Source organism: Ovis canadensis, chromosome 2 (genome assembly GCF_042477335.2).
Source record: "Ovis canadensis isolate MfBH-ARS-UI-01 breed Bighorn chromosome 2, ARS-UI_OviCan_v2, whole genome shotgun sequence".
In the NCBI taxonomy this organism is placed as follows: Eukaryota; Metazoa; Chordata; class Mammalia; order Artiodactyla; family Bovidae; genus Ovis; species Ovis canadensis.
In genome coordinates, this window is record NC_091246.1 from 113,233,897 (window position 1) to 113,259,541 (window position 25,645).

The 25,645-nt window shown below is 39.3% G+C and overlaps 1 protein-coding gene across 2 annotated transcripts in view; it reads right to left on the bottom strand.

The window, feature by feature from the left end:
- MFSD14B (major facilitator superfamily domain containing 14B) overlaps window positions 1-24,790 on the bottom strand; it is a 118,686-nt gene extending 93,896 nt beyond the window's left edge. Inside the window, exon 1 of one of the 2 annotated variants that reach the window (XM_069576802.1) lies at window positions 24,288-24,790. In XM_069576802.1, coding sequence (XP_069432903.1) covers window positions 24,288-24,386 — 99 coding nt within the window. In that variant the 5' untranslated portion in view covers window positions 24,387-24,790. Of the gene's footprint in view, window positions 1-23,787; window positions 23,978-24,287 lie in introns of those variants that run through there. The other variant, XM_069576803.1, reaches the window with a different exon arrangement.
- Window positions 24,791-25,645: the final 855 nt, after the last annotated feature.

The following is a 25,645-nucleotide window of genomic DNA, read 5'->3' on the forward strand; positions in this document are numbered from 1 at the left end:
AAGAACAAACCACACAATTACTGAAATTAAAAATACACTAGAAGAAATCAATAGCTGAATATCTGAAGCAGAAGAACATATCAGTGAACTGGAACATAAAATGGTGGAAATAACTTCTGAAGAGGAGAATAAAGTAAAAAGAATGAAAAGAACTGAGGATAGTCTCAGAGACCTCTGGGACCATATCAAACACACCAACATTCGAAAAGAGGGTCCCAGAAGAAGAGAAAAGAAAGGGTATGAGAAAAATTTGAAGGGATTATAATTGAAAATTTCCCCAACATGGAAAAGGAAATAGTCAAATTCAAGAGGCACAAGGAGTTCCATACAGGATAAACCCAAGGAGAAACACGCCAAGACACATACTAATCAAACTAACAAAGATTAAACACAAAGAATTTATTAGAAGCAGCAAGGAAAAAGTAACAAGTAACATACAAGGTAAACCCCATATGTTTAACAGCTGACCTTTCAGCAGAAACTGTGGGCCAGAAGGGAATGGTAAGATATATTTAAAGTACTGAAATTCCCTTTTAAATCTACCACCAAGACTACTCTACTCAGCAAGGATCTCATTCAAAATTCATGGAGAAATCAAAAGTTTTGTGCACAAGCAAAAGTTAAGAGAATTCAGTACCACCAAACCAGCTTTAAAACAAATATTAAAGGGACTTTCATAGTCAAGAAATACAAGAGAAGAAAACAATTTACAAAATCAAACCCAAACAATTAAGAAAATGGCAATAGGAATATCAATAACTACCTTAAGTGCAAATGAATTAAATGCTCCAACCAAAAGAATCAGACTGGCTGAATGGATACAAAAACAAGACCCATATGTATGCTGTCTACAAGAAACCCACTTCAGACCTAAAGACACATATAGACTGAAAGTGAGAGGATGGAAAAAATATATTCCATGCAATTGGAAAGCAAAAGAAAGCTGGAGTAGCAATCCTCATATCAGACAAAATAGACCTTAAAATAAAGACTATGACAAAAGATTAGGAACACTACATAATGAACAAGGGATCAATCCAAGAGGAAGACATAACAACTGTTAATATCTATCCAGCCAACATAGGAGCACCTCAACATGTAAGACAAACAATAAGAGACATACAAGGAGAAACTGACAGTAACACAATAATATAGGAGATTTTAACACCCCACTCACACCAATGGACTGGACAGATCATCAAAACAGAAAAGTAATAAGGAACCACAAGTCTTAAATGGTACATTAGATGAGATGGATCTCATTGATATCTTCAGGACATTCCATCCAAATACAGAATACACATTCTTCTCAAGTGCACATGGAATATTCTCCAGGATAGACCACATCTTGTGTCACAAATCAAACATCAGTAAATTTAAGAAAATTGAAATCATATCAAGCATCTTTTCTGACTACAATGCTAAGAGACTAGATATCAATTACAAGGAAAAAAAAACTGTAAAAAACACAAACCCATGGAGATTAAACAATACATTTCTAAATAATCAACAGGTTAATAAAGAAATCAAAAGGGAAATCAAAAAATTTCTAGAAATAAATGACAATGAAAACAAAACTCAAACCTATAGGATGAAGCAAAAATAGTTCTTAGAGGGAAGTTTACAGCAATACAATCCTACCTAAAGAAAGAAGAAAAACATCAGAGACAACCTAAGTTTACACCTAAAGCAACTGGAGAAAGAACAACACCCCCCCCCCCCCCCACCCCACACACACTGCAAAATTAGCAGAAGGAAACAAATCATAAACATCAGAGCAGAAATAACTGAAAATGAAAGAAACAATAGTAAAGATGAATAAAACTTAAAACTGGTTCTTTGAGAAGATAAACAAAATTGACAAAACTTCAGCCAGACTAATCAAGGAAAAAAAAGAGAATAATTAACAAAATCAGAAATGAAAAAGGAGAGGTTACAACAGACAATGAAGAAATACAAAGGAGTCTAAGAGACCATATGAACGAACACAAGGCAATAAAATGGACAACGTGGAAGAAATGGATAGATTCTTAGAAAAATTCAATCTTCCAAGACTGAACCAGGAAGAAATGGAAATTATAAACAAAGCAATTACAAGCACTGAAATTGAAACTGTGATGAAAAATCTCCCAAAACACAGAAGCCCAGGACCAGAATCACAGGAGAATTCTATTATTTAGAAAAGAACTAATGCCTATCCTTCTAAAACTCTTTCAAAAAATTGCAGAGGAAGGAACACTTCCAAACTCATTCTATGAGGCCACCATCACCCTGATACCAAAACCAGACAAAGACAACACACAAAAAAGAAAACTAAAGGCCAATATCACTGATGAACATAGAAACAAAAATCCTCAAAAGAGTTTTAGCAAACAGAATTCAACAACACATCAAAAAGCTTATACGCCATGATCAAGTTGGGTTTATTCCAGAGATGCAAGGAACATACGCAATATACGCTAATCAATCAATGTGATGCACCATATTTACAAGCTGAAAGAGAAAAACCATATAATAATCTCAATAGGTGCAGAAAAAGCCTTTGACAAAATTCAGCACCCATTTACGATTAAAACACTTCAAATAATGGGCACAGAAGAACTTACCTCAACACAGTAAAGGCCATACATGATAAGCCTACAGCAAACATTATTCTCAATGGTGAAAAACTGAAAGTATTCCCCCTAAGGTCAGGATCAAGACAAGGGTGTCAACTTTCACCACTATTATTCAACATAGTTTTGGAAGTGCTAGCTACAGCAATCAGAGAAGAAAAAAATTAAAAGGAATCCAGATTGGAAAAGAAGTTCTCACGGTGTGCAGATGACATGATAGTACACCAAAAACATTAAACATACTATCAGAAAATTAGTAGATCTAAACAGTGAATTTAGCAAAGTCATAGGAAACAAAATCAATACAGAGAAATCACCTGCATTCTATATACTAACAATGATAAATCAGAAAGAGAAAGAATCAATCCCATTCACCACTTAACAAAAAGAGTAACATATCTAGAGATAAAGTTACCGAAAGTGACAAAAGAATTGTACAAAGAAAATTATAAGACACTGATGAAGGAAATCAAAGATGACAAAAGCAGATGGTCAGATATACCATGTTCCTGAGTAGAATCAATATTGTGAACATGACTATACTACCAAACAGTCTACAGATTCAATATGATCCCCATCCAATTACCAATGGCATTTTACATAGAACTAGAACAAAAAATTTCACAATTCATATGGAAACACAAAAGACCCTGAACAGCCAAAGCAGTCTTGAGAAAGAATGCAGCTGGAGGAATCCACATTCCTGACTTCAGATTATTATTACAAAGTTACAGTCACTAAGACAATATGGTACTGGCACAAAAGCAGAAATACAGATCAAAGGAACAAAATAGAAAGCCCAGAAATAAACCCATGCACCTATGGGTACCTTATTTTTGACAAAGGAGGCAAGAATATACAATGGGGCAAAGATAGCCTCTTCAATAAATGGTCCTGGGAAAACTGGACAGCAACATGTAAAAGATGGGAATTAGAACACTTCCTAACAGCATATACAAAGATAAACTCAAAATGGATTAAAGACCTAAATGTAAGACCAGAAACTATAAAACTCTTAAAAGAAAACATAAGCAGAACACTTGATGACATATCAAAGCAAGATCCTCTATGACCCACCTCCTAGAGTAATGGAAATAAAAACAAAAGTAAACAAGTGGGACCTGATTAAACTTAAAAGTGTTTGTACAGCTAAGGAAGTTATAAGCAAGGTGAAAAGACAACCCTCAGGGGAGAAAATAACAGCAAGTGAAACAACTGACAAAGGATCAATATCAAATATACAAGCAGTTCGTACAACTCAATACCAGAAAAGCAAACAACCCAATCAAAAAGTGAGAAAAGACCTATACAGACATTTCTGCCCTATACAGACATTTCTGCAAAGAAGACATACAGATGACTAACAAACACATGAAAAGATGCTCAACATTGCTCATTATTAGAGAAATGCAAATTGAAACTACAATGAAGTATCACCTCACACTGGTCAGAATGGCCATCATCAAAAAGTCTACAAATAATAAATGCTGGAGAGGTTGTGGAGAAAAGGGAACACTCTTGCACTGTTGGTGGGCATGCACATTCATACAGCCATTATAGGAGACAGTATGGAGAGTCCTTAAAAAGCTACGAAGAAAACCACCATATGACCCAGCAATCCCACTCCTAGGCATATACCCTAAGGAAACCAAAACTGAAAAATACACATGTATCCCACTATTCATTGCAGCACTATTTACAACAGCTAGAACATGGAAGGGGCTTCCCTTGTGGCTCAGCTGGTAAAGAACATGGAGGCAACCTAGATGTCCATCGACAGAGGAATGGATAAAGAAGTTGTGGTACATAAACACAATTGAATATTCAGTTCAGTTCAGTTCAGTCGCTCAGTCGTGTTCGACTCTTTGCGACCCCATGAATCGCAGCACGCCAGGCCTCCCTGTCCATCAGCAACACCCAGAGTTCACTCAGACTCATGTCCATCGAGTTGGTGATGCCATCCAGCCATCTCATCCTCTGTCGTCCCCTTCTCCTCCTGCCCCCAATCCCTCCCAGCATCAGAGTCTTTTCCAATGAGAATTACTCAGTCATAAAAAGAATGCATTTGAGTCAATGAAGTGGATGAACCTAGAGCCTATCATACAGAGTGAAGTAAGTCAGAAAGAGAAAGATAAATACCATATACTAATGCAAATGTATGGAATTTAGAAACATGGTACTGAAGAATTTATTTACAGGGCAGCAGTGGAGTAACAGACATAGAGAATAGACTTACAGACACAGGGAGAGGGGAGGAGAGGGTGAGATGTATGGAGAGAGTAACATGGAAACCTGTATTACCATATCTAAAATACATAGCCAGTGGGAACTTGCTGTTATGTCTCAGGGAACTCAAACAGGGGCTCTGTATCAACCTAGAGGGGTGGGATGAAGAGGGAGATGGGAGGGAGGGGGTATAAGTATACCTATGGCTGATTCATATTGAGAACTGACAGAAAACAACAAAATTCTGTAAAGCAATTATCCTTCAACTAAAAAATTAAATAAATTTATAGCTAAAAAAAGAGAGATAGTGTTTCATCTAGAATAAGGTGATGAATACACGGGTATATTCATAACAAAATAGTAAAAACACCAAAAATTTATTGTCACCAAAAATTTAAAAAACAACTTGCCACATCAACAGTGCTTGAAAGTACCTGTCTCCTTATATTCTAATATTACAAATAAGTTTCACATTTTTGTTAAACTTTTTAAAAATGATTATCTCATTCTACTTTGGATTTCCCTGATTACAAATGAAATTGAGCTTCTTTCCTATGGTTATTGCTGTAGCTGCTGCTAAGTTGTTTCAGTTGTGTCTGACCCTGTGTGACCCCATAGACGGCAGCCCACCAGGCTCCCCCGTCCCTGGGATTCTCCAGGCAAGAACACTGGAGTGGGTTGCCATTTCCTTCTCCAATGCATGAAAGTGAAAAGTGAAAGTGAAGTCGCTCAGTCATGTCCAACTCTTAACGACCCCATGGGCTGCAGCCTCCTGGTGGACTGGCTCCTCTGTCCATGGGATTTTCCAGGCAAAACTACTGGAGTGGGGTGCCATTGCCTTCTCCTCCTATGGTTATTAGGTATTTGCATTTTTTTCTATGAATTGTTTACCTTTTGTACTTTTCATTAAAAGTGTGATATATCATATTTATTTACAGGACCCCTTTATAATCAATATAGTTTTCTTGGTGGCTCTGACGGTAAAGATTCTGCCTGCAATGCAGGAAACCAGAGTTTGATCCCCAGGTTGGGAAGATCTGGAGGAGGAAATGGCAACCCACTCTGGTATTACTGCCTGGAAAATCCCATGGATGGTGGAGCCTGGCAGGCTACAGTCCACAGGGTCGCAAAGAGTTGGACATCACTGAGAAACTTCACTCACAATCAATATCAAAGATATTTATAGTGTGCAACATTAAGTCAATCCCCCTCATCCACTGGCACCTACACCTTTTACAAAAGGCACAAACAGAAAAATCAACAATTAACTGGAGACTTCCCTATCCACTTCCAATAATGGATAAAGCAATTAGACAAGATTGACAAACAGAAGATTTCACCAACACTGTACACTAACTAGACAAGACAGATGTTGAGTATCCTACCCTACTACAGCAGAATACACATTCTTCTCATGTGCACATGAAAAGACTATAAAACAACTTTGAATAGATTTTAAACAATTAAAAATCACACAAAGTATATTGACCACAATGAAATGAAACCAGAAGTCAGTAACATACAAAAATTTGGAAAATTCATAAGTGTGAATATTAATCAATGTATACCTAAAAATGATGATGGGTGAAAGATGAACTCACAAGGCAAGTTACCAAACTATCAGACGAAGGAAAAGAAAAACATAACATATCAAATCTTCTTGAGTGCAGCTAAAGCACTGTTTAGAGGCAAACTTATAGCTGTAAATGCCTGATAACAGAAGATGTGAAGTCAATAATCTAGCTTTTCACTGTAAGAAACTAGAAAAGAGCAAACACAAAGCAAAAAAAAAAAAAAAAAAGGAAAGAAAGAACAGATTATAGAAAAAGTAAACGCAATATAGAAAAGCAACAAAATCAAAAGTTGATATTTATGAAAATATCAAAATACTGACAAATCTTTAGCAAAAGTAACAAGAAAAATAGAGGGAAGACTTAAATTGGTAAAATCAAAAGTAAAATATATGTCACAAGGGATTACTCAGTACTCAGGCATGTGCATGCCAACAAATTGGATAAACTAGTTGAAAGGGACAAATTCCTATAAACACAAAATCTACTAAGGCTGAATCAAGAACAAATTATAAAAACAGACCTAGAACTAGTGAGAAGAATGAATCAGCGATCAAAAACCTCCTGACAAAGAAAAGCCCTGAATCTGATGGCTTCACTTTAAACCAAACATTTAAAGAACACCAATCCCTCTCAGACTCTTCTCACAATTGAACACATTTTATGAAGCCTCTCTATGATGACAGCATTACCTGTATAAAGTCAGACAAACACACTTCAAGAAAAGACAACTAGAGAGTAGTTTTCCTATGTTGTTGATGTAATCAGTTCAGTTCAGTCACTCAGTCATGTCCAACTCTTTGCAACCCCATGAACTGCAGCACGCCAGGCCTCCCTGTCCATCACCAACTCCCAGAGTTCATTTAGACTCACGTCCATTGAGTCAGTGATGCCATCCAGCCATCTCATCCTCGGTCATCCCCTTCTCCTCCTGCCCCCAATCCCTCCCAGCATCAGAGTCTTCCAATGAGTCAACTCTTAGCATGAGGTGGCCTAAGTACTAGAGTTTCAGCTTTAGCATCGTTCCTTCCAAAGAAATCCCAGGGCTGATCTCCTTCAGAATGGACTGGTTGCATCTCCTTGCAGTCCAAGGGACTCTCAAGAGTCTTCTCCAACACCACAGTTCAAAAGCATCAATTCTTTGGTGCTCAGCCTTCTTCACAGTTCAACTCTCACATCCATACATGACCACAGGAAAACCATAGCCTTGACTAGCCGGACCTTAGTTGGCAAAGTAATGTCTCTGCTTTTGAATATACTATCTAGGTTGGTCATAATTTTTCTTCCAAGGAGTAAGCGTCTTTTAATTTCATGGCTGCAATCACCATCTGCAGTGATTTTGGAGCCCAAAAAAATAAAGTCTGACATTGTTTCCACTGTTTCCCCATCTATTTCCCATGAAGTAATGGGACCAGATGCCATGATCTTCGTTTTCTGAATGTTGAGCTTTAGGCCAACTTTTTCACTCTCCTCTTTCACTATCATCAATATGCTTTTTAGTTCCTCTTCACTTTCTGCCATAAGGGTGGTGTCATCTGCATATCTGAGGTTATTGATATTTCTCCCGGCAATCTTGATTCCAGCTTGTGTTTCTTCCAGCCCAGCGTTTCTCATGATGTACTCTGCATAGAAGTTAAATAAGCAGGGTGACAATATACAGCCTTGACGTACTCCTTTTCCTATTTGGAAACAGTCTGTTGTTCCATGTCCACTTCTATCTGCTGCTTCCTGACCTGCATACAGATTTCTCAAGAGGCAGGTCAGGTGGTTAACAAAATACTGGCAAACCAAATGTAGCAGCGTACTAAAAGAGCTATACACCACGACCAAGTGAGATTTATTCCTGGAATGTAAAAATATGTCATATATGAAAAGCAACCAATGAAATATACCATATCAAAATGAAGGGGGAACAACTCACATGCTCAACCTCAAATGATGCAGAAAAAGCGTTCCACAAAATTAACACCTTTCTATGGTTTAAAAAAAAAGATCCCCAAAACAAGCATCTAAGGAAACTATTTCAATATAATAAAGGGCACATATGCAAACTCCATACCTAACATCAAAATAGTCAAAGGTGGAAAAAACTTTTTATCCAAGATCAGGAGGATGCCCAGTTTCACAGTTTATACAGTTTATATTCAACACAGTAGTGGAAGTTCTAGCCAGAGTAATTAGGGAAGGAAAAAAAAAAATCAAAATGGAAAGGAAGAATCAAAATTATTTCTATTTAAGATGTTGTGATCATATATGGAAATCTCAAGGAACCTTAAATAGCCAAAATAAATCTAGAAAAATTAGAACAAACCTGTAGTTCTCACAATTCCTGATCTGAAAACATTACTGGGTTAGCTAAAAACTTCCTTTGGCTTTTAAGTTAAAAAATAAAAGACATTTTTTTTTTTTTTAATTTTCACGAAGAACTTTACTGAATAATGTACTCACCATTTTGTTCCACTACCTTCTGCCATTTTGCAGGCAACTTCAAAATTCCATCATCCAAAGCTTTTATCTTTTTGAGCAAAGAACTGCTCCAGGTGCCTTCTACAGTCTTCCAGGGAATTGACACTTTTTCCATTAAGAGAATTTTATAAATACTGAAATAAATGGAAATCTGGAAGTACAATGTCTGGCTAATATAGCAGAGAAATCAGAACTTCCCTGCCAAGATGTAACAGTTTCTGCCTGGTCACCAAGGAAACATACAATCTTGCAATATCATGATGGAAGAGTATGTGTTTTCTGTTGACTAATTCCTGATGCTTTTTAGTCAAGTATTGCTTTTAGTTTGTCTAACTGGGAGCAGTACTTGTTGGAAATAATCAATTGGTTTTCCAGAAGGAGCTCATAATAGAAGACTCCCTCCAATCCCACCATACACACAACGTCACCTTCTTTGCATGAAAACCAGCCTTGGTTTTCATTTGCTTGGTGGTTAAGTTTGCTTGCCCCATAATATCTTCACTTGTACATTATTGTACACTATCCACTGTTCATCACCTGTAACAATTTGTTTTAAAAACAGAATGTTTTCATTATGTTTAAGTAGAGAATCACGTGTAGAAATATAGTCAAGATTTTTTTGGCTTAATTTAGGTGGACCTCAAACACCAAAGTGATTAACATAACCAAGCTGGTACAAATGGTTTTCAACACTTGATTTGGATATTTTGAGTGTGTCAGCTATCTCCTGCATGACATACCATTGATTGTTCTCGATTAATGTCTTGATTTAATTGCTTTCAACTTCAACTGGTTTACCTGACTGTGGAGCATTGTCCAGCAAGAAATCTCCAGCATAAAACTTTGGAAACTACTTTTGACATATTCAGTCAGTCACAGCACCCTCTCCATACACTGCACGTATTTTTTTTCTCTTTTTTTTTGCATTTCAATTGCATTTTTACCTTTCTTGAAATAATAAAGCATAATATGTCCAAAATTTGTTTTTTCCATCTTCAATATTAAAACGGATACACAAAAATTCACCAATTTTGTTTTTTTTTATTAGATGCATGCTGATATAACATCTGTCACAATAAAATCTAACAAACTTGTTCTAAATGAACTTAAAGACAACTAAGCACTACTAGAGCCATCTTACGGAAAAACCAGAATGAACTTTTTTGCCAACCCAATACAAAAATAATCAAAACAGTGTGGTACTGTGATAAAGACAGACATATAGACCAAATTAGTATAAGAGAATCCAGAGATAAACACTTGCACAATGGTCAAATAATTTGCAACAAGGGTGCTAAGACCATTCAACGGAGAAAGAACAGTTTCTTCAATGAACAGTGCTAGGGAAGTGGGATATTCACATGCACAAGAATGCAGGAGACCTTTTTACTTTACATCATGTACAGAAAGGGCTTCCCTGGTGGCTCAGCTGGTAAAGAATCTGCCCACAATGCGGGAGACCAGGGTTCAATCCCTGCTTTAGGAAGATTCCACTGGAGAAGGGAAAGGCTACCCACTCCAGTATTCTGGCCAGGAGAATTCCAAAAAGTCCAAAATGACTGAGTGACTTTCACTTTCACTTTCTCATGTGCAAAAAACAAACTCAAAATGGGTCAATGCCTTGAACATAGGAGCTAAAACTATAAAACTTAGATGACAACACAAAACAAAAGCTTCATGACATTGGACTTGGCAATAGAGACATTACTTTGCCAACAAAGGTCTGTCTAGTCAAGGCTACAGTTTTTCCAGTGGTCATGTATGGATGTGAGAGTTGGACTGTGAAGAAAGCTAAGTGCCGAAGACTTGATGCTTTTGAAATGTGGTATTGGAGAAGACACTCGAGAGTCCCTTGGACTGCAAGGAGATGCAACCAGTCCATTCTGAAGGAGATCAGCCCTGGGATTTCTTTGGAAGGAACAATGCTAAAGCTGAAACTCCAGTACTTTGGGCACCTCATGTGAAGAGTTGACTCATTGGAAAAGACTCCGATGCTGGGAGGGATTGGGGGCAGGAGGAGATGGGGACGACAGAGGATGAGATGGCTGGATGACATCACTGACTCGATGGACGTGAGTCTGAGTGAATCCCGGGTGTTGGTGATGGACAGGGAGGCCTGGCGTGCTGTGATTCATGGGGTTGCAAAGAGTTGGACACAACTGAGCGACTGAACTGAACTGAACTGAACACAGAGAGAAAAAGAAAAAAACAGATACACTAAACTTGATCAAAACACAAACCTCTCCGCTGCTCTGTGACAATCTGAAGGGATAGCATGGGGAGGAAGGTGGGAAGTGGGGGGTTCAGGGGAGGGGACATACGTATGCCTATGGCCGATTCATGTATGGCAAAAACCATCACAAGGCTGTAAGGTAATTATTGTCCAATTAAATTCTTTTTAAAGTAATACAAGAAATCCATATGTTGATAGCCTCACTTAAAACTCTAAATAAAAATAACTACGCTACAAAAAAAAAGTACAAACCTGTTGGATTTAATGTCCTTGTATCAAAGGACATTATTAACAGAAGGAAAAGACAACTCATAGGAGAATCTGCAAATCACATATCAGATAAGAGATTAATATCCAGAGTATATTTTTAACAACTCAAGAACACACACACACACACACACACACACATCAAAAATTGGGCAAGAAGAAATAAATACATGAAGGGATGCTCAGTATCACCAATCATTAGGGAATGAAAACCAAAAGAAAAATGTGATATTACTTTGTGTTTATTAGGATGCCTAAGACTGAAAAACAAAAATTAAAACCAGAAAATAACAAGTGCTTACAAAGATATAGAGAAATTGGAACCCTGGTGCATTGTTAGTCAGAATGTAATATGCTATGGCCATTGTGAAAAACAGTATGGGGTTTCTAAGAAAACTTAAAACAGATCCAGTGTGGAGGAGCTCGAAGGCTTTGAGCAAATACTGAAAATGTATTTGCTCCACTCATGACGAAGGTTGGAAGCTGGGAAGAGCATAACAAAGGGTTATGAGCATTTACCGAGTGCCCAAGGCTGGGAACGGATAACGAAGGGTTACATGCCTGGCCTTGAGGCATTTGAAGGCTTTTTTTTTTGACCACCTGTTTTTGAGAGCAAGGACTGTTGTTTTATGATAAGACTCTCTCTAGAGTTTCGCCAAAGCTATGTTATGGCTTGGGCGGTGGGAACTGTATTTTATGCTTAAATGTTTTAATGTTTATCTAGAATGGCTACGTGCAAGTCAGCCTTATGCTCTATTCCCTAAAAATTATAAAACTACACAATTGGATAATAAACTTTGTCAGTCCACTAGAGGCTGTCCCTGAGTGTCCTTTTCAGAGTGCGGTTCTCCAAGCCTTACTATAGATCCAGTAATTCTACTTTCTATATGCAAAAGAACTGAATGCAGGGTCTCAAAGAGGTATTTACATCTACATTCATAGTAGCATTATTCACAACAGCCGAAAGGTAGAAGCCCCCCAAGTGTCCACTGGTATATTAATGTATGAACAAAATATGCTATATGAATGTAATGGAATATTTTTCAGCAAGAAAGACAGGAAATTCTGACATGTTACAACATGGATAAACCTTGAAAAGACTATGCTAAGTGAAATAAGCCAGTCATAAAAGGACAGATGCTGTATGATTCTATTTATACTAGGTACCTAAAGTAGTCAGCTTCATAAAGACAGAAAGTAGACAGTGGTTGCCAGGGGCTGGGAGGACAGGGAGATGGGGAGTTAACAGTTTAATGGGTACTGACTGAGTTCAGTTGGGATAATGAAAAGTTCTGGAGATGGACAATAGTAATGGTTGCACTAATTCTAATGTACTCAAATGCCACTGAAGCATACATTTAAAAATGGCCAACACGATCATTTTTACGTTATGTATATATATACAGTATGAATTTTTTTAAAAAAGTAATTCGAAATAGATCACAGACTCCAAAATTAGGTCCCTTAGTTTCATGATAAGCTTGTATACACAACACTATCATCACCATCCATGCAAGAGAAAGTTATGGTGGACTCCATTAAAATTAAAAATTTGTTTAACAAAGAGTTAAACTTTTATGCATATATAATAGCAAGTAAATATAAAGAAAAGCCAACCTGAGATGAAGAATACCATGCATGAAATGAAAAATCCACTAGAAGGAATCAACAATAGACTGAATGGTACAGAGGAATGGATCAGCAAGCTGAAAGAGTAGCAGAAAAAACTAAAGCACAACTGAAAGAAGGAAGAAGAACAAAAAGAAAGGAGCACAATGTAAAAGACCTTTAGGACAACATCAAGCATACTATAATACAAGTATTACAGGGGCCCAAAAGGAGAAAAGAAAGACTTACTTGAAGACACAATAGCTGAACATTTCCTAGACTGGGAAAAGGAAATAGACATCCCACACAGTCCAGGAATCATGGACATCTGAAACATGGTCAACCCAAAGAGGACCGCACCAAGATAATTAGTAATTAAAATGGCAAAAATAAAAAGAGAATACCGAAAGCTACAAATTAAGCACAAGTGAACTACCATAAAGCTATCAGCTGACTAAAAGTGAACTACCATAAAGCTATCAGCTGACGTCTCAGCCTAATCTATGCAGATGAGAAGGGAGTGGCACAATACTTAAAATGATGAAAGGAAAAAGACCCACAAAGAATTTCATTCAGAATTGTTGGCAAGATCAGCAAGATCAAAAGTTTTACAGACAAGCAAAAGCTTGTTCAGCACCACCAAATCAACTTTACAAGAGTATTAAAAGGGACTTCTCTAAGCGAGAAAACAAAGGCCACAACTAGAAACAAGAAAAGGTAAAAGGAAAAATCTCATCTGTAAAGATAAACACAGAGCAGCTAATAAATAAGCCATGTATAAAGCCAGTAGGGATAATTAGCAAAATTAGCTAGCAATAATTAGCAAAATCATCTATCTACGATAAGCAGATAAGGAATATAGAAAACAAAAAGATGTAAAATAGAATGTCAAAAACAGTAAGTGTAGGGTAGCAGGAGTAAAAATGCAGGGTTATTAAGATGCATTTAAACTTAAGAGATCAGCAAATTAAATACAGAAAAAAAGAGTCACTCAGTCGTTCCAACTCTACAACTCCATGGACTGTAGCCTGCCAGGCTCCTCTGACCATGGGATTCTCCAGGCAAGAATACTTAAGTGGGTGGTCATTCCCTTCTACAAGGGATCTTCCTACAGTGTTGCAGGTCAGTTTTACTTCAAAAACAAAGAAACAAACTCATAGAAAAAGAGATCCGATCTGTGGTTACCAGAGATTGGGGGGAGGGATTGCATGAGGAGATCAAAAGGTATGAATTTCCAGTTATAAGTACTAGGAATATAACATACAATGATACACATAATGAACACCACTGTATGTTATATATGAAAATTAAGATAGTAAGTCCTATCTTATAGCAAGTCCGATAAGAGTCGGACACAACTGAGCGACTTACACTTCACTTTCATACACATAAGGTATGAGTGTGACAAGTGACACAGAAGAACTATTAAAAATTATAAAGCACAGCTGAGAAATTAAAGACATAAAGTAAATGGAGAGTACCTTGTTTATGGATCTATACTTTTTCAACTCTTCCTAAACTGATTTTCTGGATCGCCACAATCCCATTGAAAATATCAGCTGACTTTTTTGTGGAAACTGACAAGCTGATTTTATAATTCTAAAATGCAAAGGACTCAGAATAGCAGCCATGAAATTAAAAGACACTTGCTCCTTGGAAGAAAAGCTATGACAAATCTCGACAGCATATTAAAAAGCAGAGACATCACTTTGTTGACATAAGGCCATATAGTCAAAGCTACGGTTTTTCCAGTAGTCATGTATGAATGTGAGAGTTGGACCATCAAGTAGGCCGAGCCCAAAAGAATTTGAACTGTGGTGCTGTAGAAGACTTTGACAGACTCTTGGACAGCAAGGAGACCAAACTAGTCAATCCTAAAGGAAATCAACCCTGAATATTCACTGGAAGGACTGATGCTGAAGCTCCAATACTTTGACTACCTGATTCAAAGAGCCTGATCATTAGAAAAGACCTTGATGCTGGGAAATATTGAGGGCAGGGGGACAAGGAGACAACAGAGGATGAAGACAGTTAGATGGCATCATCAACTCAATGGACATGAGTCTGAGCAAACTCTGGGAGAGAGTGAAGGACAGACAAGCCTGGCATGCTGCAGTCCGTGGGGTCGCAAAGAGTTGGACATGACAAGAGAATAGACAAAATCATTTTAAAGAGAAAAACAAGGATGTAGGACAAACTCGACTTGTTTCAAATATTATTATGAATCTCCAGTGATAGAGACTGAATGGTATTCATGTAAAGATAAAGAGATCAATGAAACAAAATAGAGAATCCAGAACAGATGGACACACATATGGGAAAACTGAATTTTGACAACAGTACAAAGGCAATTCAATGAATAAGTTTTCTCAACAGATGATACAATAATTCATTGCCATATACAAAAAAAGAACTCCCATCCATACTTTGCACCATATAAAAATTAACTCAAAATGGGTCATAAAACTAACTGTAAAATCTAAAAAGATTCTAAAAATATAAAAGGAAATAATTGTGATATTGAGTTAGGATTTCTTAGATATGAAAACAAAAACAATCCTTAAAAGAACATACTGATAAAATTAAAACTTCATCAAAATTAAAACTTCTGCTCACAATATTTGCAAATGTATATCTGATAAAAGACTTGTAGCCCAAATAAATAAAAATAAATAAACATTATATCTCTATTATAAGATAATAGCACAAAACAACAAATAAAAAGGCATAAGAGGTGAACAGACACCTCACCAAGAAGATATACCATGGCAAGTAAGCTTCTGGAAAGATGCTGAACAAAATTAGCCACAGAAAGATGCAAAATAAAAGCACAGTAAGACACCACTACACATCTAACAGAAGGGCAAAAATTGACTGACCAAGGGCACAGGTCTGGTGGCAATAGAAAACTTTAAATTAAAATTTTAAAATAGTTTGGCAGTTCCTTAAAATATAAAACAATACACCTATCATATGTGCTAGCCATTCTACTCCTAAGTATGACATTTACTTAAAAGAAAATAAGGTATAGTTCATACAAAGATTGGTTGATGACTGCTCATTGCAGAAGGCAATGGCACCCCACTCCAGTACTCCTGCCTGGAAAATCCCATGGACGGAGAAGCCTGGAAGGCTGCAGTCCATGGGGTCGCTGAGGGTCGGGCACGACTGAGCGACTTCACTTTCACTTTTCACTTTCACGCATTGGAGAAGGAAATGGCACCCCACTCCAGTGTTCTTGCCTGGAGAATCCCAGGGACGGGGGAGCCTGGTGGGCTGCCGTCTATGGGATTGCACAGAGTCAGACACGACTGAAGTGACTTAGCAGCAGCAGCAGCCCAAAACTGGTGATAAATGAAATTTTCACCAAGGGATGAATGAAAAATCAAACTGTGATATATCCATACAATTGAACACTTTGTTGTTGTTGTTCAGTCATGCAGTCATGTTCAACTCTTTGTGAGCCCATGGACTGCAGCACGCCAGGCTGCCCTGTCCTTCACCATCTCCCAGAGCTTGCTCAAACTCACGTCCATTGATTCAATGATGCCATCCAACCATCTCATCCTATATCGCCCCTTTCTCATCCTGCCCACAATCTTTCCCAGCATCAGGGTCTTTTCTAATGAGTCAGCTCTTTGCATCAGGTGGCCAAAGTACTGGAGCTTCAGCATCTTTAGGACTGACTGATTTCATCTCCTTTCAGTTCAAGGGACTCTCAAGAGTCTTCCCCAACACTACAGATCTAAAGCATCAATTCTTCGGTGTTCAGTCTTCTTTATGGTCAGACTCTCATATCCATATATGACAGTGGAAAAATATATATACTCCTGTTAAGCAGAGACAGTTGTACACTTTTATCATCACTACTGAATGTTTTCCTCAATAGTGTAGTTCATATAATACAGAAATATAGGACTAAGACAAGAAATTATTGCCATTTGAAAAACTTGTGACTATCCAGAAGGCATCAGAGAATTAATGTATTTTAAAGGTAAAAATTACCAATGTCAGCAATAAAAAAGAAAAGACTAAAGATCCAATAGTAATTTAAAAGAGCCTAAGAGGCTGTTAGGCACAGCTTTATGCCAATTAATCTGAAATTTTAGATGAAATGGACAAGTTCCTAGCAAAATACAACTTACTAAAACTAACTGAAAAAAATAAAAAATCAAACAGAAAATCTGAATTGTTCTAAAACTATGTTAGTCCAAAAAAGTGAAGAACTACGAAGTTCTATAACTGTGTTTTCAATATTACACAAACTCTTCAGAGAATAAAACAGAACTCTCCAATTTGTTTTATAAAGTCAACCAAAACATCATATAACAGCAACAAGTTAATTTCACTGATAGTCATAATTGCTGGTTTAAACTTGACTGAGAAAAGGAAAGATACAAGCATCTGAATGCAGAGTTCCAAAGAATAGCAAGGAGAGATAAGAAAGCCTTCCTCAGCAATCAATGCAAAGAATTAGAGGAAAATAACAGAATGGGAAAGACTAGAGATCTCTTCAAGAAAATTAGAGACACCAAGGGAACATTTCATGCAAAGATGGGCACAATAAAGGACAGAAATGGTAGAGACCTAACAGAAGCAGAAGATATTAAGAAGAGGTGGCAAGAATATACAGAAGAATATACTGTATGAAAAAGATCTTCATGACCAGATAATCACGATGGTGTGATCACTCGCCTAGAGCCAGACATCCTGGAATGTGAAGTCAAGTGGGCCTTAGAAAGAATCACTACGAACAAAGCTAATGGAGGTGATGGAATTTCAGTTAAGCTATTTCAAATTCTGAAAGATGATGCTGTGAAACTGCTGCACTCAATATGCCAGCAAATTTGGAAAACTCAGCAGTGGCCACAGGACTGGAAAAGGTCAGTTTTCATTCCAATCCCAAAGAAAGGCAATGCCAAAGAATGCTCAAACTACCACACAATTGCACTCATCTCACACGCTAGTAAAGTAATGCTCAAAATTCTCCAAGCCAGGATTCAGCAATACATGAACTGTGAACATCCTGATGTTCAAGCTGGTTTTAGAAAAGGCAGAGGAACCAGAGATCAAATTGCCAACATCCGCTGGATCATGGAAAAAGCAAGAGAGTTCCAGAAAAACATCTATTTCTGCTTTATTAACCATGCCAAAGACTTTGACTGTGTGGATTACGAGAAACTGTGGAAAATTCTGAGAGAGACAGGAACACCAGACCACCTGACCTGCCTCTTAAGAAACCTATATGGAGGTCAGGAAGCAACAGTTAGATCTGGACATAGAACAGACTGGTTCCAGAAAGGAAAAGGAGTAATGTATATTGTCACCCTGCTTATTTAACTTCTATGCAGAGTACATCATGAGAAATGCTGGGCTGTAAGAAGCACAAGCTAGAATCAAGACTGCCAGGAGAAGTATCAATAACCTCAGATATGCAGATGACACCACCCTTATGGCAGAAAGTGAAGAGGAACTAAAAAGCCTCTTGATGAAAGTGAAAAGAGGAGAGTGAAAAAGTTGGCTTAAAGCTCAACATTCAGAAAAGTAAGATCATGGCACCTGGCCCCATCACTTCATGGGAAATAGATGGGGAAACAGTGGAAGCAGTGTCAGACTTTATTTTTTTGGGCTCCAAAATCACTGCAGATGGTGACTGCAGCCATGAAATTAAAAGATGCTTACTCCTCGGAAGGAAAGTTATGACCAACCTAGATAGCATATTAAAAAGCAGAGACATTATTTTTGCCAACAAAAGTCCGTCTAGCCAAGGCTATGGTTTTTCCTGTGGTCATGTATGGATGTGAGAGTTGGACTGTGAAGAAAGCTGAGCGCCAAAGAATTGATGCTTTTGAACTGTGGTGTTGGAGAAGACTCTTGAGAGTCCCTTGGACTGCAAGGAGATGCAACCAGTCCATTCTGAAGGAGATCAGCCCTGGGATTTCTTTGGAAGGAATGATGCTGAAGCGGAAACTCCAGTACTTTGGCCACCTCATGGGAAGAGTTGACTCACTGGAAAAGACTCTGATGCTGGGACGGATTGGGGGCAGGAGGAGAAGGGGACGACAGAGGATGAGATGGCTCGATGGCATCTCTGACTCGATGGACATGAGTCTGAGTGAACTCCGGGAGTTGGTGATGGACAGGGAGGCCTGGCGTGCTGCGATTCATGGGGTTGCAGAGTCGGACACTACTGAGAGACTGAACTGATTTACTTCTCTAATACACTATCATGTCCGACTCTGTGTGACCCCAGAGACGGCACCCCACCAGGCTCCCCCGTCCCTGGGATTCTCCAGGCAAGAACACTGGAGTGGGGTGCCATTTCCTTCTCCAATGCATGAAAGTGAAAAGTGAAAGTGAAGTCGCTCAGTCGTGTCTGACTGTTTGCGACCCCATGGACTGCAGCCCACCAGGCTCCCCCGTCCATGGGATTTCCCAGGCAAGAATAGTCGAGTGGGGTGCCATTGCCTTCTCCGAATACATTTACTGATGATTGCCTAAATATTTAGATTAAAAGATACACAGCTGTAGTCCCTATCTTCAAAGACTTAATCTGTTAAGACAAACAGAGCGAAAGGATGCTTAGATACCCAAAGAAGCAAAAAAATCCTGCCTTTATCAGGCCTAAGAACAATAAAACAACAACTCTAAGTCTGTGTTCTGATAAAGACTGGGCTTAATAACAAAGCTGTCTAGACATCTGTATAATTCTAAACATGAAACATAAATGTCTCTGCTATGAAAGCATGATGCAGTTACTCATAAATTGCAATAGGTCAACTACCCATGAATGCTTTTAATCTTTTTTCTGCTCTCATTTATTTAACAGAGGTTGGTTGCACCACTGTCCCAGTACTGTTTTATTACTAAAATGACATACCAATTCCTAATAGCGTTAAGAACCAAAAGCTAATTTTAAGATAAATTTCCCCTAAAATGTCCCTAGGACCTCTTTCACTTTTGTTTTTGTTTTGTGTTTGTCTATACCACTCAGCTTGTGGGATACAGGATCCTAGTTCCCTGATTAAGGATCAAACCAGTGCTGCCCTACAGTGGGAGCAAGGAATCTTAACCACTGGACCACCAGGGAAGTCCTCTCTTTAATTTTTTACAAACAAAACATATCTAGTGATTTCAGCCTTTGTTTGTCTGTTTTGGTAACAAACTGCTGTTTGATATTACTTCCATTTTGCCCATATGACATTCTTGTTCCTGTAAATCAAAATTAGTCTTTACAAGGGCCCTCTCTGAAACAATCTGAGGAAAATCAACTAAACAGACATCAAATGTAACCAGAATGGCACTGATCCTGAGAAGCCATCCATCAGGGATCTTAACTGGTATCCTAGTACTGGCTTTTTTTTTTTTTAAGTTTGTGAAGTTGCTCAGTCATGTCCAACTCTTTGTGGCCCCATGGATTGTAGCCTACAATGCTCCTCCATCCATGAGATTTTCCAGGCAAGAGTACTGGAGTGGGTTGCCATTTCCTTCTAATTGCTTTATAATATTGTGCTGGTACATCAACATCAATCAGCCACAGGCATACATGTGTTCCCTCCCTCCCATCTCCCAGCCCTCTAGGTTGTTACAGAGCACTGGGTTGAGCTCCCTGTGTCATACAGCGAATTCCCACTGGCTGTCTATTTAACACATGTTGAGGTACGTGTTTCTGAAAGGTTGTTGTTCAATCACGACACCGGGATTCTTGGCCCCCGGAGAAGAATTCAATCCGGGACCAGAGACGAGGCTTGATCGCTCAGAGCTTTTGTGTAATAAAGTTTTATTAAAGTATAAAGGAGATAGAGAAAGCTTCTGACATAGGCATCAGAAGGGGGCAGAAAGAGTATCCCCTGCTAGTCTGCAGCTGGATGTTATACAGTCACCAGCAGTCTGTTAATGAAAGAAAGGAATGTCTCAAAACTTAGAATGGCACCAGGCCCCTCACCCATAAGATGTATTTTGGGATAATCTTGGCACCAAATGGTTTATCTTGGGCCATAAAAGGATTAACTTGAATCTTGAAGAAGGGCAGAGCACCATACAAATAGTTTCATTTACACAGATTAGAGGAACAATATCAGGGTATAACATACTGGTTTATCAAGTAGGTTCTGAGCCCAAAAGGTGGAACCAACTAAAAGACAGAGTTTGGGGTAAATGCATAGTACATTAGCATAGCTTAAGATAAACATTTCCACAAGAAAAAGGCACTGGTTAACTTCAAGTGAAACCAGGTGTCATTATGGCAACACAGAATTTTAAGAGAAACCTTTTAAATTTGTATAGAGAAGGAGAAAATATCGCTAGTTTGTTTCCTCCTGCCGCTTAAGAGAGATAAAAATGTCTGACAGTTGCAGGCTATTTCCTCCATTTGGAGACCCCTGGCCTTCCTGCCTGTTACCCTCTCATTTCCAGGCCACTCTCTCAATTCATCCCACCCTCGCCTTCCCCCACTGTGTTCACCAGTCTGTTCTCTATGTCTGCATCTCCACTGCTGCTCTGCAAACAGGTTCATCAGTACCATCTTTCTAGATTCCATACACATGTAATAATATACAATATTTCTTTCTCTTTCTGACTTCACTCTGCACAATAGGCTCTAGGTTCATTCACCTCATTAGGACTGACTCAAATGTGTTTTTATAGCTGAGTAATATTCCACCATGCATACATATAATTTCTATATCCATTCATCTGTCAGTGGACAGAAAGTTTGCTTCTATGTAGTTCATGAACACTGTGAAATACCTAGTATGCAAAATTCAGTTGTGTTTTCTTTGCAGGAAATCTTTAATTCTCATTAGATGCTCAAAGGTAAATGACTCCAAAAGGGATTTCCCTTTACCTGGAAACAGGAAATATGCTTTCAATGATAATGCAAATAATTCTGACACAATGTTTCAAGGTGTTACATACACATACAACTAGGGAGAGACAGAGCAAAGAAAGGACACTAAAACAAGAACTTATTTGCTACAGACACCTCCCTTTTCTAGAATGCAATGATCTCTTAGAATAAATACGTGATTCCCTTCTATTATTCAGGTCAATACATCTCTTGCCAAACAAGACAGAAAACGGTTCAACCAAATCCCTGGACATGGGCAGTCTTGCTTGTGATTATTAGTAGCATCTAAAAACCTGAAACGATGAATACACTATTATAGAATCAAGGTATAAGGAAATTCCAACACATCAAAATGAATCAGTTCTTGTTGTTTAGTTGCTAAACAACTGGGGGTGTGGGGGCGGGGTGGAGGCAAAGAATGTAGCACCTGTTAGCAACCTAGAAAGAAACTACAAGCAGGAAAGACTTATGATTTGAGGTACTGGCATATGACATGAGCATATTCAAGGCATTCACTTCTTTCCCAGGCCACACACATTACAAAACGTGCCACTGGCTGAACTCTGTCACCTGCCCATTCTACTGATCTCACTAAACAGAGCAAGCACCAAAACTCATTGTCAGGATTCACTGCAATTGATCAACACTGACTAACTGCACCCTCAGAGACAAGGAAAGACTGGACAGGAATCTATTTATTCCTAATTAGCAGCAAGACTCCTATCAGTTTCACTGAATACACATCTCTCAAAAGTTTCTGCTCTAAGCACATAAACTTAGCAATTTTAATTTTTGGGTTGGGCTCTAGTTACTGTATAGATTAGTACATGGGAGAGAACTGAACGCTTTTTATCAGTCAGGGATGACTTATACATTCTGACCAATCATTTATGTTCAAAATATTGAGAAAGGTTGTATAACTTGCCCTAAGTTATATAGGTAATAAAAGGTGGAAAGGGAAATTCCAAGCATGTTCATCTAATCATTATGCTACAATGTGTCAAGTTGTCAGGTTATTTTTTTATACAATAAGCCAAGGAAAGCCAATGAAAATATTTAAGGACAGCAGTAATGATCATATTTACATTCTTGATTCCACTAATCAATAAGGTGGAGAGCAACCTGATGGTAAAGCAACAGTATCAAAGTCAAAATCTAGCTCAAAAATGCTGAGGAACTGAACCACAGGAATGCAGAAAGGATTAAAAAAAAAAAAACAAAAAAAAAAAACAACCTAAAATCTTTACCGGGTAAACGTAAATAGACTTATTAATGTATGAGAGGAAAAGATGGAAAAGGATGAAGGAGGCTACCTCCAAGCTTAGTACCTTGGCCAATGGTCAGTAATTATGGTCTATTGATTCAAAGACAGGAGGAGGAGCTGGCAATTTGGTCTCCTCTAAGCGGCAGGAAGACAAGTCTACTTTTTATGTAATTAAAAACAAAACGAGAAAAACCCAATTCTACAGAATTTCCCTCCTACCGAAAAACCTTCCCACTTTCCAGAAATCTTATCTTTGAAATGAGGAACCCTTAAGGGTTGTTTTTCCAAAAATAAAAAGTCATTTGGGCAGGAGGGGGTCTTCAACATTATTTAGCATTCTTTTAAAAGCAAATTAAATTCGAAGCCGATTGCATACAATTTAATTTTCCTAAAGTTTCTATTTTTCTTTGGAAGTCTCGTTGGCATTAGTTTGTATTCATTGTACCATTTCTATGTCTCCTGTCTAAAATAAACTCCAAAAAATATTTAAAAAAAATGACACTCTATGCTTAGAGTTCCACCGTCAGACATCTAAACGCCACGAACATAGCCTGTCTGCCAACCCAGGCCAATAAAACCAGTGCTTCAGAAGTCATCTGAATCTCACGTGAAACTGTTAAAGAGATTGGCCTGAATAAACTCCTCAGCCGAGCCCTGGGACCGGCAGCTCCCTCTGAAATCCTGCTCACCAAACGCTGCAGCGACAGCCTAGAGAACCAAGAAGGAACAGGAAGGACCTGCCCAGCATCCACTCAACCTTCCGGGTCCAGGATCCAGGGCCCAAGGCAGGTTCTGAATGCTCTCCGCACATCTTCTAAGTTGGCTCAAGCCAGAGATGCACCATGAAAGCAGTACCGGCTGTCACGTGTATGGAGAACTCTGAAAAAATCAAATTACTTATACTCACAATCCCACATCGGGCGTCTTCTGAAACAACCAAGTCGCCTAATTTTTAATCTAGCGGTGAGCAACGCTAGAGCAGTGATGAAGTCGGCTGGCTGAGTCGGAAAAGTTTTCCGAGAGCCAGAGCCCCTACGCCGAGCTGACGGTCAATGCCTCACCCCCAAGGGGAACCAGATCCCAGTCCCGCAATGGGTGGCCCTGGACTCCGGCCGCGAACACGGCCCGACCTCCCCTGACTCCGGGTTTCGGGCTGGGCGATGCGGCCGGCCTCCAAGCCCACGCTCACCGAGTTGCCGCCCGCGGCCCGGGAGCCCGCGCGCTTCTCTGGCATGGCTCCTGCCTCCGCCTCCGACGCTGCTTTCTCCTCCGGAGGTTCCGCGTTCATGCTGCGGTCATGCCTCCGCCGGCTCCGGGCGCCCCTGGATTACAGCTTAGCTGCAAAAGCGGTGGCGGGGCCCGCGCTCTCATGGGCTCTGGGGCCCAAAACGGCCGTAGGTCAAGCGGCAGGCCAGCAGCAAGGCCGTGGGTTGTGAGGGATGCGGAGGCAGCAAGAGCGCGACTGCAACCACAGCCGCCGAACCGAACACAACTCAGGTAGCTGCCCACCTCTTCCTCGGCCGGCCCGCCCCGCCCCCGCTTCTCCCACAAGCTGCCGCGGGGAAGGAGGCCTCCGCCCGGATCTCAGCTCCCGCCAGAAGCTGCGGGCCAGCACCTGAAGCCTCAGAGGCGCCCGCCCACCCCAGGCCCCTCCTCCACGCTTCCGGGGCCTCCTTGGCTTCCGGATTCCGCATCGCGCCGGAAATGCGTCATCACCTAGGGCCTCCAATCGTATTTTCTTTTTCCTGAGCTGGTGTGGGCAAGTGAGAGTGTCGGTGTATATTGTTAGTGACTGTACTTTTGGCCTTGGTTTGGAAGCCAAACCGCCGAACTATTTTTTTCTGATGCCCCCAACAGTTATATGGATGGGCATGTTCTCAGTTCAGTTCAGTAGCCAAGTTGTGTCCGACTCTTTGTGACCCCCTATGGACAGCACAGCATCATCTTTCAGAATTTGAAACAGCTCAACTGGAATTCCATCGCCTCCAATAGCTTTGTTCGTAGTGATGCTTTCTAAGGCCCACTTGACTTCATATTCCAGGATGTCTGGCTCTAGATGAGTGATCACACCATCGTGATTATCTGGGTCGTGAAGATCTTTTTTGTATAGTTCTTCTGTGTATTCTTGCCATCTCTTCTTAACATCTTCTGCTTCTGTTAGGTCCATACCATTTCTGTCCTTTATCGAGCCCATCTTTGCATGAAATGTTCCCTTGGTATCTCTAATTTTCTTGAAGAGATCTCTAGTCTTTCTCACTCTTTTGTTTTCCTCTATTTCTTTGCATTTATCGTGAAGAAGGCTTTCTTATCTCTTCTTGCTATTCTTTGGAACTCTGCATTCAGATGCTTATATCTTTCCTTTTCTCCTTTGCTTTTCACCTCCCTTCACAGCTATTTGTAAGGCCTCCCCAGACAGCCATTTTGCTTTTTTTCATTTCTTTTCCATGGTGATGGTCTTCATCCCTGTCTCCTGTACAATGTCATGAACCTCATTCCATAGTTCATCAGGCACTCTATCTATCAGATCTAGGCCCTTAAATCTAGTTC